At 40.5% G+C, this 18,309-nt stretch overlaps 1 protein-coding gene across 2 annotated transcripts; it reads left to right on the forward strand.

Annotated features, from left to right (window-relative positions):
• The first annotated feature begins 26 nt into the window (after window positions 1-26).
• Window positions 27-16,030, forward strand: CPSF3 (cleavage and polyadenylation specific factor 3). 2 transcript variants are annotated; one of them, XM_081857043.1, is made up of 18 exons: window positions 30-217; window positions 4,278-4,341; window positions 5,032-5,129; window positions 5,349-5,477; window positions 5,680-5,857; window positions 7,248-7,337; window positions 7,725-7,875; window positions 8,017-8,192; window positions 8,578-8,736; window positions 9,569-9,715; window positions 10,340-10,492; window positions 11,197-11,305; window positions 11,589-11,687; window positions 11,952-12,046; window positions 12,453-12,540; window positions 13,855-13,924; window positions 14,656-14,752; window positions 15,827-16,030. In XM_081857043.1, exons 1-18 carry the CDS (start codon window positions 147-149, stop codon window positions 15,929-15,931), a joined length of 2,079 nt encoding a protein of 692 aa, XP_081713169.1. In that variant the 5' UTR covers window positions 30-146; the 3' UTR covers window positions 15,932-16,030. The 2 variants fall into 2 exon arrangements, with proteins under 2 accessions (XP_081713170.1, XP_081713169.1); XM_081857044.1 differs by lacking the exons at window positions 12,453-12,540; window positions 13,855-13,924; window positions 14,656-14,752; window positions 15,827-16,030 and adding an exon at window positions 12,112-12,415 and having other exon boundaries at window positions 27-217; window positions 11,952-12,080.
• Window positions 16,031-18,309: the final 2,279 nt, after the last annotated feature.

Here is an 18,309-nt window from a genome sequence, read left to right on the forward strand (position 1 = left end):
ATGCTTTTTAGCGCAAAGACTCTATGGTGCGGAAGTGATGGAGAGGGAACGCTCACTTTCCGGCTGCGCGAGAGAGGCTCTGGACGAAGTACAGGTGCCGGCGAGGGCCAAGCCGAGAGGACGCGCCGTGCCTCTTCCTCGCGGAGATGGCGGCGAGGAGAAGGACCGAGGCGTTCATCCCCGCCGAGGAGAGCGACCAGCTGTTGATTCGGCCCCTGTGAGTGGCTGGGACGGTCTCGCGCCGCCGCGGCCTTCGGCTGACCAACCGCCCTTGCTGCGCGCATGCGCCCTCTTTCGCTCTGCCTCCTCGCGCGCAGAGGGCTTAAAGGGCTCCCGTGTCTGTCTCTGGAAACCCTCACGAAAGCATTTCTCTCATATATATATATATATAGAGGGGAAGGGAGGGAGGAGAAGGATATCTTCAATCCTGGGCTGTGAACCAATAATTGCCTAGCAGTATCATGTTCTGGATCAATAAAACCTCTGAGAGTATCTATATAAAGGTAAAGGGACCCCTGACCATTAGGTCCAGTCGTGACCGACTCTGGGGTTGCGGCGCTCATCTCGCTTTACTGGCCGAGGGAGCCGGTGTACAGCTTCCGGGTCATGTGGCCAGCATGACTAAGCCGCTTCTGGCGAACCAGAGCAGCGCACGGAAATGCCGTTTACTTTCCCACCAGAGCGGTACCTATTTAACTACTTGACTTTGACGTGCTTTCGAACTGCTAGGTTGGCAGTGGCAGGGACCGAGCAACGGGAGCTCACCCCGTCGCAGGGATTCGAACCACTGACCTTCTGATTGGCAAGTCCTAGGCTCTGTGGTTTAACCCACAGCGCCACCCGCATCCCTATCTATATCTGTATGCAAATCAGGAAGATCTCAAACAAAGACGTTCCCAGCATGTTCGCACTCCTGTCTCAGCAACGCTGGCTTGGTCGTGTCCACAGAATGGAAGATGGCAGGATCTCCAAGGACAGTGCTCTTCAGGGAGCTGGCTTCAGGCACCAGACCAACTCTTCATTACAAAGATGTCTGCAAGCGAGACATGAGGAAGGCTGGCAACATCAACCCTTGCAGATGACTGCAGTCCCTGGAGACAAGACAGACAAGTTGTGTGTCTACAGTAGCAACCAGAGAAGGAAGGCAGACATACAGAGAGAAGAAACGCCATGGTGCATCTACAGCAGCATAACCAAATCCTTTTATCTGCCCCAGCTGCAGCAAAACATGTCTGTCCCATTTAGTGTATTGGTCTCTACAGCCACAGCAGGCTCTGTAACTCTCCAATGGTTTGACTTCACTCTCAAAGGCACACTCCTCCATTGCCTCCCAGGACAGACAGATGCCAGCAACAAACATATACAGTGGTACCTTGGGTTACAGACGCTTCAGGTTACAGACTCCGCTAACCCAGAAATAGTACCTCGGATTAAGAACTTTGCTTCAGGATGAGAACAGAAATCGTTCTACGGCAGCAGTGGGAGGCCCCATTAGCTAAAGTGGTACCTCAGATTAAGATCAGTTTCAGGTTAAGAATGGACCTCCAGAACGAATTAAGTTCTTAACCCGAGGTACCACTGTACATACTTAATCATATACACACACACGTTTTATTTATCTCAAACATGATGTTATTAAGCAATTATTGGTTCAGGGTTCAGGGTTCAAGCTTTACGGGAGATCATGGTTAGAGTCAGGAGATGGTCCCTTGATTGTTTGGATTCTCTCTGTGGTTTTGAATGAGATACTCTGTCAAGCCTTGGATAGGTGACAGATGTAAGTGGATGAGGGAGCACTTTTAGAGATGGCAGAGAGCTATGAGTTGTTTGAGAGCCCACATCGAGAGTGCAGGAACTCTATGGGGATCTGAGTGGGGTAACTGGCCTTCTCCCTAGTAGCAGTTGCCTGCCTTGTGCCTCCAGTTATTGTCAGTTTGCATTTTTGTAAGTAAAGACAATAAAACAAAGTCTGTCAGCTTCCAGTGGTCTCTTAGAGGAAGTAAACTCAATGCAACTAGAATTTCTTCCCCATTCATGGATTCTGCATTTGTGTCTTCGGGCAAATGCTTCATGAGACAAGGTGTCAACAGGAATTTTTGTTTTCTTTCATTCATAGCAATGAGAATCCTTTCAGGCTGTCAGGTCAGTGGCGTATCGTGGGGGGTGCAGGGGGGACCGGGCGCAACATCTGGGGGGGGGCACTCGCACTTGCAGTGCTAAAATCAGTGCTAAAATCCACGGGTTAGGGGGCGCAAATTACTTGCCTTGCCCCAGGTGCTGACAAGCCATGCTACGCCACTGTGTCAGGTATTATTTTGGAAGCCTGTCGTCAGAAATGTTGTGGAGATGGCAGAGCAAAATGCTGAGTCACATGCTGCTGCTATGTTTTACTGTTATGTTTGGACATGAGACATGCCCCCACAGGTCCAGCCCCCCCCCCCACTGCAGGGCTATGTGTATCTCTCCTCATCTTATTTGCTGAGTCACCACCATTTTGTGGGCTTGGTAGATATAGTGATTCATTTCCCAGTAGATCCTTCCTCCCTAAGATGTTGGGAAGTAGGCTAGTATACTTTTATTGATAAGTTGCTACAATAACTGTTGCTCCTCAGCTTGAAACAGCCTGAAATGTTTTCAAACCACTCTGTTGATAGAACCAATTTATACATTACTACATGGAATCTACTCTCGACCTTACCCTGCAAGGCTCGCATTTACTCTAAGAAGTCAAACAGCCTTTCTTTTCTCACCAACTTTCTGATTTATCCTTATACACCTCAGCAGCTTGTACAATTTTTGGCCATTATCATAGAAACTTTCATTCTAGCTGGCTAAGCGAAATGGATGAAGCATCATTGCTTTCATGACAGGATTACCTTATCATCTTTTGTCTAGACAAGGCCTTAGCTTCAACAGCTCATGGGAAGCTCATGCTTAATTTTTAATCCATCATCTCCCTTAATCATTTCTCTTAAAAACAGTGCTTCAACAAGGAGCCCTTTATCTTTTAAAGGTGACCTACAATCCTTGATTCTAGACATATGACCTTTAATTCAACTGTAATAATTTAATGTCTGAATGAGCCTGTTTCACTGTGATCCTGGATTTGTTTAATCATCTCTGCTACTTTATTTAGTTACACCATAGACATGCATGAAGCTAGAATAAAAATTGTGACTTGTTTACTTTAAATACCACATTCTGTAGCTGGCTTCTAAATAACCATTTTCCTAGTTGCCTGGATATACTGCAGGCAACCAGGCAGGAAACCTATTGTAAATTCGGAGGTTTGTTGGTTCTTTTGCTTTAGGACTCAGCAGAAGCAAAAAATGACTAGGCTTAGTGTGTATGGACAGGTGTCCTTGTGAAATTCGTTTTAGACTAGCTGACCCCTGTAGCCATATTTGCAACTAGTGTTTTGTTCCGTTTTACTTTCTGCAAAATCTCTAGAAATCTGAGGAGCAAGAAATGAAAGTCATTTCTCCCAAATTATCTTGAATCTGATGAGCTATAAAAGGAATAATTGTTGAGTTGATTTAAATGATCAGCTACGTCTCTTACTATAATTGAGTTCATTACAGAATGTAGTATGCCTTTATATCCAAATGTGCACTTACATAACTAGGGCTGCAGTCTTCACTTATCTCAGAGTTACCTCCACTGAGTTCAGTAGGATTTATTCTGGTTAGGACTGTGCTGTTGTAAAGCATGGCTTTCAAGAGGTTTCAGTTCACATTTCACATTATTGCCTATTTTGGTTCCTCTCTTTGAAAATGGGTGCAGATGTTGAACTGGGTTCCTAGTTGAAATTCACAATATGAATGAACCTTGGACTTGCATGCTCTCTCATCTTAGTTGAGAGGAGGTGATTAGAATCTTTTGCTTCAGTTGTTAACTAACTGTTTTTAATGTTATGCCCAACCATGTATAAACTGTGGTTAGTCATGTATATAAGTTACTCAGAAGTTATTTTAAAATGTGGGCTAAATAGTAGGCTTGATTGAAGAAACAATAGTTCAAGATTAGCTGCAGTTTAGGGTTCAGATGTATTGTTAAAAACAAACATGAAAGCTTCCATTCTCCTTGGGGAGCACATGAGCCCGAGGCTTGCCCAGGGCTGTTCACATAATGCTAAACCATAGTTTGGCATTACATCCAAATCAGGCCATGGAATTAAACCAAAGACACCACTTTGCTTGGACAGTTACATATAGTTGTTTTTATATCAGTGGGTTGTTGATTGTTTTTTGTAATTTGTCACAAATTTCTTTTCACAGAGGTGCAGGGCAGGAAGTAGGAAGATCATGCATTATTCTGGAATTTAAAGGAAGGAAGATAATGGTAATCATTGATCTAAGTTATTTATTAACGTTTTGTCACAGTAGACACATCTTTGACAGTAAATATTCAAAGCATTCTACCACTGCAAACGTCTTAAGGATTCCCTTCTTTCATATGAGCCTCTTCTGGCTCTCTCCTTTTATCGTTTCACACACACAGCCCACACAAACACTATCTGAACTTTGATGAGTTGGGATAGACATGGGACATTTTCCGTGTCCAGACTGAGGAAAGCGCTCCCCAGAAGTTTTGTAGGGCTACCACATTGCTCACTTTTCAGCAGTGGCATAACGTTGGTTGCCAACACCTGGGGTTGTGCTGGGCGGGGGTTGCCAGGCTAGCCCTCACCGCCGACACTGTCAGAGTGACAGTGCAGAGATGCATTGAGCTGACATGGAAACTTCCTGTGTAATTACACCTAGCCACGTGATGAGAGGATTTCCAGAGTTGTGTTCCTTTTATGGAGCATTGCCAACAGTGCTGGTCACTCCCCCACCCATTTCCTTCAAATGAGAGGATAAACATTTGGGTTACACCTAAGATCATATGCTTTTAAACATTTGAAATATCAAGATGCAACATAAACTTTACTGTTTTGATGTTAAAGAGCAATCACCAGTGTATAAGTATGTGTTAATACCATATGCTAGTTGTTTGTAGAAATCCAGTTATTGGTCATCTATTTTTTAGCTTGATTGCGGAATCCACCCTGGCCTAGAAGGAATGGATGCACTTCCATATATTGATCTGATAGACCCAGCTGAGATTGATCTCCTCTTGATTAGTCAGTAAGTGATGTGTTGCTCAATGCCGAAGGCTGGGGGGAATTTTGTATTTTTATTTTAAAATGCTGAGACTCTGTAACAGATTTGTTAAGCTTTGCTGATGTTGAAGTGTTAAGTGTTAGCTGTTTTGATACTTGATCTTTTGTTGAAACAGCAAGTGATCTAGCTGCATGCTATGGTATTATATGGCTTGATTCTGAAATCTGATCTTGCCTCTTTCAGTTTCCATTTGGATCACTGTGGGGCATTGCCATGGTTTCTGCAGAAGACAAGTTTTAAAGGGAGGACCTTCATGACGCATGCTACAAAAGCAATTTATAGGTGGCTTCTGTCAGATTACGTCAAAGTTAGGTGAGTTCAACCTCTTACTTGTGGGAGAAAACTTTTGTGAAATGATGCCATAATTTGAACAATGGATGTGTAATATTTTTGCCTGTTGCATTGTTGCCCTGTAATCTCAAGTGCCCTTTGTGGCGACCGTCTTCTGAGTCCTGCACAATCTTATCTTCAAAAACGGGAACAGGATGACGTTTTGCCTTACTATTTTATACAGCAATATATCAGCAGATGACATGCTGTATACGGAGACTGACTTGGAAGAAAGCATGGACAAAATAGAAACTATCAACTTCCATGAAGTGAAAGAGGTGGCGGGAATCAAGTTCTGGTGTTACCACGCAGGCCACGTTCTGGGAGCAGCCATGTTTATGATTGAAATAGCTGGAGTGAAGGTATTTCCTTAGCTCACTAGATAATCCAAGTAGGCTTGTTATCAGTGGGCCTTTATTTATATTAATTTACCTCTTCAGTGTGTTTTGTGGGTATAGGATTTATTCACCATCACATTTCTATTAAACCTGTCACATTAAAGATACAAGGTGTAAGCCAAAGGTAGGGAACCTTAGAACTGGGCCCCTTCAGTCCTCTCTGCCTGGCCCTTGAGACTCATTTGACCACACACCCAGCCCTCACTGAACCTTTTCCATGGCCTCATTTGGTGCTTTAGCTTGGGGGGAATGTGTGATAATACCTCTTGTTGGCTGAAACTTTGATAATGCCTCTTGCTTGCCTGGATGGAGGGTGAAGAAGCTTTCATGTGTTTATGTGTGTTTATTCCATATGTGTGTGTGCCTGAATTTTGTACAACTGGAATGTAGCCTATGTCACACCCATTATGCAGGACTTAGTTTTTGGAAATGGGTATTTTCAGTTCTTCCCAAGGACCTATTAATCCACACAATAGCAGGTTTAAACACTGCTAGCTTTTATTCTTGCAGATTAGCATATATAATTATTGCAGAAAGATTAGCACATATTCAGGCTCTCAGCAGAAGTAATCTTAGCATCAGAAGTAGTGATAACAGCAGACTAAGTTCCGCTTTTGCATCTCATTCATTTACAACGTATAGAAACATTACATCCAATTTACGTCACCCTGCTTAAGCAAAGTACAGTGGTACCTCAGGTTACATACACTTCAGGTTACATATGCTTCGGGTTACAGACTCTGCTAACCCAGAAATATTACCTCGGGTTAAGAACTTTGCTTCAGGATGAGAACAGAAATCTTGCTGTAGTGGTGCAGCGGCAGTGGGAGGCCCCATTAGCTAAAGTGGTGATTCAGGTTAAGAACAGTTTCAGGTTAAGAACGGACCTCTGGAACAAATTAAGTACGTAACCAGAGGTACCACTGTAGATATTACCAGGCCAATGTGAAGTCAATCCTTAGGGATTCCTTTAATTCCAGTGAGCATATCCTAGATTTCTATGGTTGTTCCACCCACCTTTTGCCTCTGCCTCTGTCCACCACTGGAGTGTGGCCCGTTGAAGCTTGCTCACAAGAGAATTGCAGCCCTTGGCTAAAAAAGGTTCTTCACCCCTGGTATAAGCTATTGTTATTGGAAGTTAAGGGTTATCCATCTGTAGTGCTCAAGTAGTATGCATGAAATTCCAACTTCCCATCACATTTTGTGATACATGCTTCCCCTTAAGCACTTACTGCTTGGTCCATGATGAACTATGGATGAACCAATAGACATTGACTTAACTGTTAATTTTTTTTACCATGGTTTATATTAGTTTCTCTGTCTAATTACAATGTACATTGTTTCTTTGTCAAAGCTTTTATACACAGGTGACTTCTCAAGACAAGAAGATAGGCACTTGATGGCAGCTGAGATTCCCAATATTAAACCAGATATTCTTATAATTGTAAGTTTCTTCTCCTATAATAATTTGAAGTGAAAACTCTAATAACATTCAAGTTGCACACTCTTGTCTTAGAAAATTACAACAGTACATCAAAATTTAGCTCTGGTTTATTAAATTCTCATGCTAGACATGTTTGAGATCAGGTATAGTGCCACAGCCATGCTGATTGACACAACTCATTACATTTTTGATGGTCTGAAGAAGCAATTCCTATTTTTGTGAGCAATTGATCTACATATGTTCTGGAGTGTGGGTGGCAGATCCAGTGGCAGTTTTTAGTAATCCCAAATAGGAATAGTGAGGCTGTGACTAGATTGTGGCATAGTCACACTGCCATTCTGGTCATGTGTCTTGTCATTATTTTTAATGGTGTGTCTTTTGCCTTAGGAATCTACCTATGGTACGCACATCCATGAGAAACGCGAGGAGCGGGAAGCAAGATTCTGCAACACTGTACACGATATTGTAAATAGGGGAGGCAGAGGTCTTATTCCTGTGTTTGCTTTGGGAAGAGCACAAGAATTGCTTTTGATTTTAGGTATATATCTGCACATCACCTATTTCCAACTTTACATGTTCAGTGAGTCTGAAAAAACTACATGTCCATCTAAATTATATTTACTGTTCTTAGTTTTCATATTTGTTAAAGTTGTGTGTTGTTGTTTTTTAAAAAACCTAGATGAATACTGGCAAAATCATCCTGAGCTTCATGAGATACCTATATACTATGCTTCCTCTTTGGCAAAGAAATGCATGGCCGTGTATCAGACCTATGTCAATGCCATGAATGATAAAATCCGCAAGCAAATCAACATCAACAACCCATTTGTATTCAAGCACATTAGTAATCTGAAGGTCAGTGTGAATAAATGAAATTTTAATAACATGAATGTATAGAAAGGTTATGAAGAACTATAATTCTGACTTAAAATTGGGCATCAAACCCTTTTCAGAAGAATTCAGTCTACCAGCAACTCTTACCTGGGTCTAGCACTAAACATGCTTCTGATAAGCATCCTTCTGGGATTCATGTATTACAACAATACATCAAAATGGCATCTATTCTTGTTGCCAGAACCCTGCAGAAATACTTTGAGCTCACTGAGGATCCCCTAGAGTCCTTTATAAAAATACATCACTAAAAGACTTTTTGTCCCTGAGAGCAAGGGTAACAGTTAAGGTGGAACACTTTTCTCTGACTTTCATAAAATGGAATAATAATTATTCTTTGTTTACCTAGAGCATGGATCATTTTGATGACATAGGCCCAAGTGTTGTTATGGCTTCCCCCGGTATGATGCAGAGTGGTTTATCCAGAGAGTTATTTGAGAGCTGGTGTACTGACAAGAGGAATGGAGTCATCATAGCAGGATACTGTGTGGAAGGAACACTTGCTAAGGTGAGGTATACTTTGACTACTGGTATATGTTAATACACAGGGCAGGCAGCTTAAAAGACTTAATTGTTTTACCAGGGAATCTGGACTAAATTGGGCTACTGTTTTGGTGTCCATATACTTACAGTCTGATGCATACTTCAGTTTGTACCTTTTTTATTATGAATGAAAGAATACCAAGAAACACTGGTATGAAATATCTCAAAGCTGGAATCCAGTGATGGAATATATCCAGATGAGATTAGATATGTCACGGTGAATTGCATTAGAATAGGAAAATCGCAATATTTTGCTAGGTAGAAATGTTGTGTGATGGTGCTGGGAAGGAATTCTGTATTGACTGTTTTTTATACATGTATATATTTAGTGTAGGGATGCAGTGGCACTGTGGTCTAAACCACCAAGTCTCTTGGGCTTGCCAATCATAAGGTCTGCAGTTCAAAACTGCACGACGGGGTGAGCTCCCGTTGCTCTGTCTCAGCTCCTGCCAACCTAGCAGTTTGAAAGCACACTGGTGTGAGCAAATAAATAGGTACTGCTGTGGTGGGAATGTAAATTGTGTTTCCATGTGCTCTGGCTTCCGTCATGGTGTCCCATTGTGCCATAAGTGGTTTGGTCATACTGGCCACATGACCTGGAAAGCTGTCTGTGGACAAATGCCCGCTCCCTCGACCTGAAAGTTGAGATGAGCGCCACACCCATAGTTGAATTCAACTGGACTTAACCGTCCAGGGATCCTTTCCTGCTTTTACCTTTATATTTAATGTGTATCTTCATAATAAATAAATATTCTGAATGAAATAATATAATGGGTGCATTTTGTTTATTGTTGCAGCACATCATGTCTGAACCTGAAGAAATTACAACTATGTCAGGACAGAAACTCCCACTGAAGATGTCTGTGGATTACATCTCTTTCTCTGCACACACAGATTACCAACAAACCAGCGAGTTCATCCGGGCACTGAAACCTCCCCATGTGGTTAGTGTTTATTTTTGTTATTTTCAAGAAGTACAATTTTTGTCAAATCCCAATGCCAGTTGAACAAATTCCATTTTAACTAGCCAGAGGTGAACAGTAATTCAAAGTTGCAGCAGCACTCCTTTTCTGTGATAAACCATGCTTTAAGTTTTCTTCCACATTTGAAACAAAAGTGATTTTTCTTGAGAGTGCTGCTGTAAACAGTGTGTAAAGCTTGTAGCTTCCGGAAGAAAATATGTGACTTACATGTGTAAAATGATTTGGAGGTAAATCAAGCGAACATGAAATGAAAGAAGATAGAAGAAGAGGCAGGAAAATAAAGTGGTTGAAAAAGGGATAGGAGACAATGTGGGAAACGGTCAAATAACAATCCAAAGAGAGCTGAGTTCCAAAGAGCTGTGTGGACTTGAGGGATTGTCTCACTTCACCCCCTCTGCAGCCCATAGCATCCACTCAAAAAAGCTGCTCTGGTTTGTGGGGCTCTCTCAGTCATATACAGGTGTAGGATACAGGCGCATATTGAAGACACCACCACTCTTCCTCCTCTTCCCTAAGCTGCCACCTTCCTCGCAACGCATCAGGAGTGCCTATATTTTGACAACTAACAATGACTTTTTCATGCAGATATTGGTTCATGGTGAGCAGAATGAAATGGCCAGGCTGAAAGCGGCAGTAATACGTGAATATGAGGATAATGATGAAGTTCACATAGAAGTCCACAATCCTAGAAATACTGAAGCTGTAACGCTAAACTTCAGAGGAGAAAAGCTTGCCAAGGTAAAAGGCTAATGTTTTCATCATCACAATAAGCACACTTACCTAGTCATCAGGTTATTTCTTCAAAAATATATCTAATTCTTGCGAAGGGACAACTCAGTCTATTGGATGATGAACACAGCGCACAGCTCTTATGTCAGGAAGCATAACATCCTCTTGCCTTTGTTTAGGAAACTTGTTCTTGCTCTCATCCCCAGCCCATTACAAATACACTGCTCAGTATGTTCCATAATCTGCTGTTGGATATTGCAGGGTTGCAGTTGTTTGAAGCCTTTGAAATATATTAACAGCTTCAAATAACATGCATGTGCACACTCTTTGTCTATGAACCCACCCAGGGCCACTACTCAGAGAGGTCGGGAGAACTAGTGATTCTGAAAAGGACAAGAATAGGCCAATCATAACATAGAGAACTATCACATGGGATTATTGGTGGGCTGTCCATTCTGAAGTTGAGAAAGAACATGGCAGCTTGTAAAGGGAGTTTTGTAATTGATAGGTACTTTTAAGTCATGCTTGCTGATAAATTCACCTTGAAATTTTGGTACATGGTCCTAGTACACAGAACGAGAAGGGATGCCGTATCCAGTTGTTCAAATGGGGACTGTTTTTCATCACCACCCATTTAAAAATATCTATCCTATTTGCAATTCCCGTACACTTTCTTACACATAGTCTTGATTTTTCTCTTGTGATTTCTCTAGGTTATGGGCTCACTAGCAGATAAGAAACCAGAACAAGGGCAGCGCGTTTCAGGGATACTAGTTAAGAGAAATTTTAACTATCACATACTTGCTCCATGTGACCTCTCCAGTAAGTAAAAGTGAAAACATTTATTATCCTTGTTCCATTGGTTTGGATCCCTAACTTTCCTTATGTAAACAGTATCGAGTTCCTGTTCACAGAAAGGGCTTTTGCATCTTTCTTCTTTCTACTCCTGTGAATGTGGATCCCTAAAATCTAGAATTGGTGTGGGACAATGCAGCTGGTGGGAGGAGGGAGATGAAGAATTAATCAGGCAGAAATTTACATGAACAGAGGAGCAACTTAAGGTCTAATGTTGTCTTTTTTGCTTTCATTTTTTTTTTTTAAACAGATTACACTGATCTGGCTATGAGCACTGTGACACAAACACAAGCTGTTCCATACACAGGCTCTTTCAGTCTGCTTCATTATCAGCTACAAAAGCTAACAGGTGCGTAACTGGAGGAAGCCACTTGAAGTCTCTCCAAAATTATTACTGGAACTTGCTTGATGAGAAGTTCAGCAATGGCCAACAAACTGTTGAAACAACATCCAGCATAACCCACTGCGCAGCTGGAAGAGATTTTTGGGCACATTTTAGGACCATTTTGAATTCATGAGTTGCAATAGATGCACCCAAGTGGTATGTACAGAGTGTGCCCAAGAAATATTTAAGCAGTGATGCATTTATTGTGGTATTTTATATTTTTTCAAGGTGACATAAAAGAAATAGAAGTCCAGGATAAGCCAGCTTTGAAGGTTTTTAAAAACATTACTGTGGTCCAAGAGCCGGGTATGGTGGTGCTGGAGGTAAGGACAGAATACAAGTTTCTGTATAACTGTTGTGATAACATACAAGTGGCTTTGAAATAGAGTTGGGCTTCCTGAGGTGAGGGAGTGCTATAATCTTGGTACCCCAACATACAGTGTCAGGTAGCCAAGCCTTTGAAGTCAGTGGGACAAGGGAGCAAGGCTGATAATGATGAATGTAGTAGATTGGCAGACTCATAACATAGCCATTCTAATAGCCTAGTCGCAACCACTTTGAACTTTATAGTTAAAGCCGACAGTTTCCTTCTTAACCAGGATTTCAAACCAGCCACAAAACCAAATAAATGTAGAAAGACAAAAACAAAATTACTTCAAATGGAATTCAAACAATTAATGTGCTCTTTAATCATGCTTTTCCCTCTCATTCTGCTTTTTCTCCCCCCAGTGGGTAGCAAATCCTGCTAATGATATGTATGCAGACACTGTAAAAACAGTGATACTGGAAGTTCAGTCCAATCCCAAAATTCATAAAGGTATTCCCCTTTCTTTATTTGTATATATAGTATACTTTTAATAGTGTGTGTTTTGTGAAAAGATGTGAACTAATTTTAGATTGGAGAATAGAGTTCTGCCAAGCCCAGGGTCCTGAGACACAATCCACTGTCCAGCTTCCCATTACTTTTAGCAGGGCTGAAATAAACAGAATTATATAAACTCCTCCCTTTAATATGAAACTGGATTTTGAGGCATGTGTAATGTAACATTATTGAAGTCAATTTCATGTGCAAATAGATATATCAAAACACAGGAACATTCTTCTAAATTAAATCATGTCAATCACAGAACATGTTATTAATCGGAATTCTATTTGTCAAATCTGTTCAGAATCTAACGTTCTGGGAAATTAATCTTCAGAGCAGAAACATACAGTAAGCCCACAACTTACGCAGGGGTTACATTCTGGAAATCACACCTAAAGCCAAAATGGGTTCAGTGGCAAGTGGAATTACCAAAGTCATTTCCCCCAGAACCCAGCCCCCTTTAAAAAAATTAAAACTTTTGCCGTGCACATAAAGCTGAATGCGCACAAGTTAAATGCACATAAAATGTGGGCTCACAGTATTATCTGCAATGAAATGGTACTAGATAAACCTAGTTCCTAAATGTATCAGTTGAAGAACTATTATTATTAAAAGCTGAGCTGTTGATAGTTCTTCTGTAAATGCCAATAGACTGCAAACTCATTTCATGTTAAGAAACAGAAGCCTGTAACATCACAAAGCTCATTCGGTGTCTTGCTTGGATACAGATTTCACACCCACAGGGAGAAGGTGTGTGAGACCTTGTTGGTTCTCTTTCCTCCCCTTTGCCCCTGGAAAAGTGTGGGAGGTGGCACTGGTGACCTCAAAAAGAAGGGAGAATCTGCAAAAGCCATTGCCCTCCCCTGCCCCACTGGTGAAGAGGATCTCTCCAGTGAATCAAAAGCCTTCCAGGGACAGAAGGAGCCCTTCAATTGGCAACAGACAGCAAATTCTGGATTCAGCCCATAAAATGATCATACTTGTCTATAACCTAATGCATGTCTATGAATCCAATAATTACAGCATGAAGTTCAGATCCAGCTATTCCCCTCCACACACACCAGCATGATCTGAATTAGCTAAGCACAACTTCATTTACATAATAATGTACAAAAAAACATTTAGACTTGTAGGAACTCAGTAGTATGTGCCAATATTTTCCTTGTCGTTTAATGCCTGTTACATTATAGCTACATATATGTAGCCCAGCTACATTATAATAAATGGCAATTACAATGGAATGTAAAATGTATGGGTTTTTTCCAGCTGTGGTACATAAAATTCCTAAAAAAGAAGAGATAGATGCATATCACAAGAAGATGGAGATTATGCTTCAGTAAGTTATAACATCACATAACCCTCTCTTTCCCACAAAAGATAACTATCATATATTTTAGTACCTTTGTTATTGAACAAAATTTATTTTGGGGGCTTGCTCAAAACCTTGTATTTAGACCAGAGGTTATACTGAAAGGCCCAACATTTTTTAAGTGTTAAAATCCTTCTAATAGTATGGAAATCATTCTAAAAAGGTTTGAATTTGGTTCTTTTCTAGAAATTTGTTTGAAACAGAAAGTTAGATTCTTAGACTACAGTTCTATAGAAATCAGTGGGGCTTATTTTTGCAAAAGAAGCCAGAGGAACATCGCCTCGCTGTGAGGCATGAAGGCCACTCCCTGCAAGGCCCTTTCCACCTGGCCTAGGGGGCAGGGCCCACACTCACCCAGCCCTACTATGTTAAATATGTATTCTGTAGTTGACCTCCATTGTAATGTTTTATTTTGAAATCTTTAAGATGATATTTTAGTTTTCTGTTATGTTGCTTTGACTGTATACTCTATATTTGACTTTTTTCAAATTGTTTTATTGTTTTATTGATTTAATATGCTGTAAACTGCACTGAGATTTTTCATAAAAATATAAAGCAGTATAGAAATTAATTGATTGATTGATTGATTGATTGACTGACACAAAGGATCACACTGCTAAACAGAAAACACTGTAGTTAAATAGTTATATAATTTGGTGCCATTCTATGTTTATTAATAATTAGTCTTTCATTTCTAGGGACATGTTTGGAGAAGACTGTGTAAGTGCTAAGAAAGATAATGTACTGAGCATCACTGTGGATGGAAAAACAGCAAATCTTTCATTGGATACACGGGTATTTATAGCTAAGTTTCATGCTGATGTATTGTGTCTTGTGTAGCCGATGAGATTTATGCTTAGGAATGTATGCAGCACCACAGTAGGCTTTCTGAAATCTAACAGCTAACCATGCATTTTGGTGACCATTGTCAGAATAAATCGTTCTTTTCAGAAGATTTCCAATTCATTATTGCATTTCCACTTTCAACACTTAACCTTTTGGTTGATCACACTTGCTAGAAGATAGCGTGAAATAGAATGATAGAGTGATGTAGAATTGTTTCTTAAATTTCTGCCCCCTTTCCAGCTAAAGCTCATAAAAGGACTTGCAATTATTGTTAATTTTAAAAAGTACTGTGTATAAATTAAATACTCAGAAGGATTACAGTAAATTATGTTTTGTAAGGAATGCCGGAGATCTGCTGGGTTGTTCCTCTTATATTGGGAGAAGTGGGGAGGGGAGGCAACTTTTGCTGATTCCTCCTTCCCCCTGCAGTCCCTCTCTACTTCTCCCAATATAAGAGGAACAACCCAGCAGATCTCCGGCATTTCTTACATCAGGATGCCGCTGCTTTACGGCAAACAATGTTCCCTGATAGACATTTTATATAGGTATGAAATAGTCAACCAAGCATCAGTAAATTCAGCATTCATGGCATTCTTTACATCCACCAACCCAGTCAAAGTTATTGAGGCTGAGTGCTCTTAATTAAGAATTAATTGGGTACATTATTGGCAGCATAACACCTAGAATTAAAGTGCCTTGTCAAGCTTGCTTAAGGCTGTTAAACTCAATGGTACTAACCAAGAGTAACTGGCTATATAATTGTATGACTTTGGCTGAGATCCAGAAAGCAATTTAGGCTCAGATGTAGGGGTTTGTGATAGCCCTTTGAAAGTTTCGACCACATTTCAAAAGCAGTTAGGGGAATTTAAGTCTAAATTTACATTGGATTCATGGAATGAGTTATGTGGGTGGGTGTTTATAGATTTTTAAAAAATTGTCTGGCTTCTATGCAGAGTCTTCTCAAGAAGATCTGAAAAATACATTAGGGACTTGCAAATTGATTCATATTTTCTCCTCTTCTAGACTGTTGACCATGAACCAGGATGTGAAGATGATGATGAAACTCTTCGGGAAATGGTGGAGTTAGCTGCACAGCGACTCTACGATGCCATCACCCCTGTGCAATAAACTGATTGTCCATTGTATATTTTGGGGCCTATAGAAAAAATGTTACAAATCTGTTTATTCTCAATGTGTTTTTTTAAAAAATAAATGTTCTTTAACAAAGTACGTTTACCTTTTTCTTAGCCATAAAACTGTTTTAGCCCCAAGTGGGCAGATGGCAATAGCAGACTTATTGATATAAGATGGAAATGTATTATAGAAAATGATCCTTTTAATTAGGTCTAGTAACAGAAATATGCAACCTCTTATATGTGTAAGATAATATCATATTATTAGGGACAGCTCCTCTGTAACAAAGGAATTGTGTGTATCCTTTTAAAATATATTTTAAAAATGTCTCTTGTTAATGGCCTGATTATAAAACTTACAAAGACTAAAATCCCAGGTAACTTCAATCAGCTTCAGAAGCTCCCTCTTTTAACTATAGCCCTCTGCACCACCTGGGAATCTGCTCCAAGAAACTATCTCTGATGTGACACCAGAGGTCACAGTTGGATTTTGGGGAAGTCCTAGAATGTGTATGAGAGCATACATATATATACATACGTACACACCTCTTTCAGACCCAATGTTTGTTTTGTGTCCTGGATTGACTTACAATACATTAATTATCACACAGACCTAAAATTACATACATGCACCAGAACGTTCCTGGCTCTGCTAGCTTCTTAACTCCAAGAGTGACAAAGTGAATTAAGAAATTTTAGCTGCTATGCTCTTGATTCGTCTCCCCTCCCCACCCTGGCTTTTTAGCACTTAGCTCCTTTGCAAAAAGTTTTCTTGTTTGATTTGTGCATATCAGGTTGCTGTTAAAAGCATAACAGCTAGGTGTTGCTGTGTGGCAAGTTGCAAACTGAGTACACAAGGAGGTGGTGGAAGAGACTTGAGATGGATGTTAGAATGAGGTTGCTCCATGAAATTCATTGGCAGTAAGATTCAGGATGGACAAAAAGGAAAGTATGGTACTTCCACACAACACTGCCTGCTCTCACGATATGGGAGTGGCAATGGCAGAAACGGGTAGATGATTATGCAGCTTCATGGAGGGCAGGTCTAGCTAAGTGGGAAAGTGCTATTGCTATTAATGTTGTTAGCATTCTTTATTGCATTTACAGAGGCCGGACTGACCTCAACCAGAAGTTGGGCATGCAGTGTCTCCAGTTTATTTTAAAAATGATACACCGCTTGATTGTACGGGCTGTAGAATAAAACCTCATGCTGTGGAATACTTCCATCCAATTTGGCAAGTGCCCTGGGAATACTTAACTAGGCAGGCCTATGCAGCCATTTTTAATTTTCTTCAGTAGCCATTAAATGTAATGTTTTCTATATTGCTATGCACCACTGTGTCCTTTGAGGAGGGGGGTGGTGTATAGATACTTTTATAAATAAATACAATTTATATCCACCTTTCTTCCAAGAAGCTGAAGGTGGCACATATGATTCTACACCTGGCTCGCTTCATCTAATTATCCTATATTTTCATGGGTGTATCCAGTATTTGGGGGGGGGGGGCAGCCAAATTTTCTTTTTTTAGGAGATCAAAGTTGTAAAATCATGGATAAAAATACTCACGTGAAGAGGACATTAGAGGGCGGCAGGCTTCTGCTGTAGGGGGAGTGTCACAACCTCAAATAATAGAGAGCTTTCAATGTTTTACAATAATGTTTGTGGATCTAGGGTGGAGGGCAGCTGCCCCCCCCCCCCCGCCCCTTGGCTATGCCCATGTATATATTTCACTTTTTCCCTGTTGTAAAACGCCCTGTGATCTTCAGATTAAAAAGGTAGGATAGAAATTTAATAAATGATACTTGCACTATGAGGTGTCAAAAAAGGATATTTATGTATGCTACTACTACAGCCTGTGTTTTGTTAACCCAAAAATGGAAAACGAGCGAGGTCCCAACTAAAGAGGAATGGCAACTTAAACTGATGGAATATGTGCAGCTTGCAGATCTAACATATAAAAGAAGAACATACATTTAAAGTAGATTGGAAAATGTTTATGGAATATATGGGGGGGATTGTGTACACTTGAAAACGTTAAGATAAATTCAACAGTGTAAAAAAGTTTTGATAAGATGTAATAATAGAATACTGAATGGCTTGGTTTATATAAAATGTGCAGGGATTTATGTCATGAAAATGAACCATGGAAAGAGAAGAAGGGAAGTCATTGATATTTTAAGGTTGGTTAAATGAATATTCTGAATTGTAAAACATGAAATGTAATAAAAAAGTGTGTGTGTGTGTGTGTGTGTGTGTGTGTGATTAAGCAGCTGGGAAATCAGGGTTCAAATTCTGACTAGGCCATGGAGTCAGGGGGTGGAATTTGAACCCTGATCACCCAGCTGCTTAAATCAGCCACACTTTGAACCGTT

The sequence above is a fragment of the Podarcis erhardii genome, assembly GCF_964252035.2.
Source record: "Podarcis erhardii genome assembly, chromosome: 3".
Classification (NCBI taxonomy): domain Eukaryota; kingdom Metazoa; phylum Chordata; class Lepidosauria; order Squamata; family Lacertidae; genus Podarcis; species Podarcis erhardii.

Coding starts and splice junctions, on each gene's coding strand:
- CPSF3 (XM_081857043.1), top strand. CDS start 147: ATGGCGGCGAGGAGAAGGACCGAGGCGTTCATCCCCGCCGAGGAGAGC. Junction 8,193..8,577: donor AGCACATTAGTAATCTGAAG/GTCAGTGTGAAT, acceptor TTGTTTACCTAG/AGCATGGATCATTTTGATGA. Junction 12,541..13,854: donor CAATCCCAAAATTCATAAAG/GTATTCCCCTTT, acceptor GGTTTTTTCCAG/CTGTGGTACATAAAATTCCT.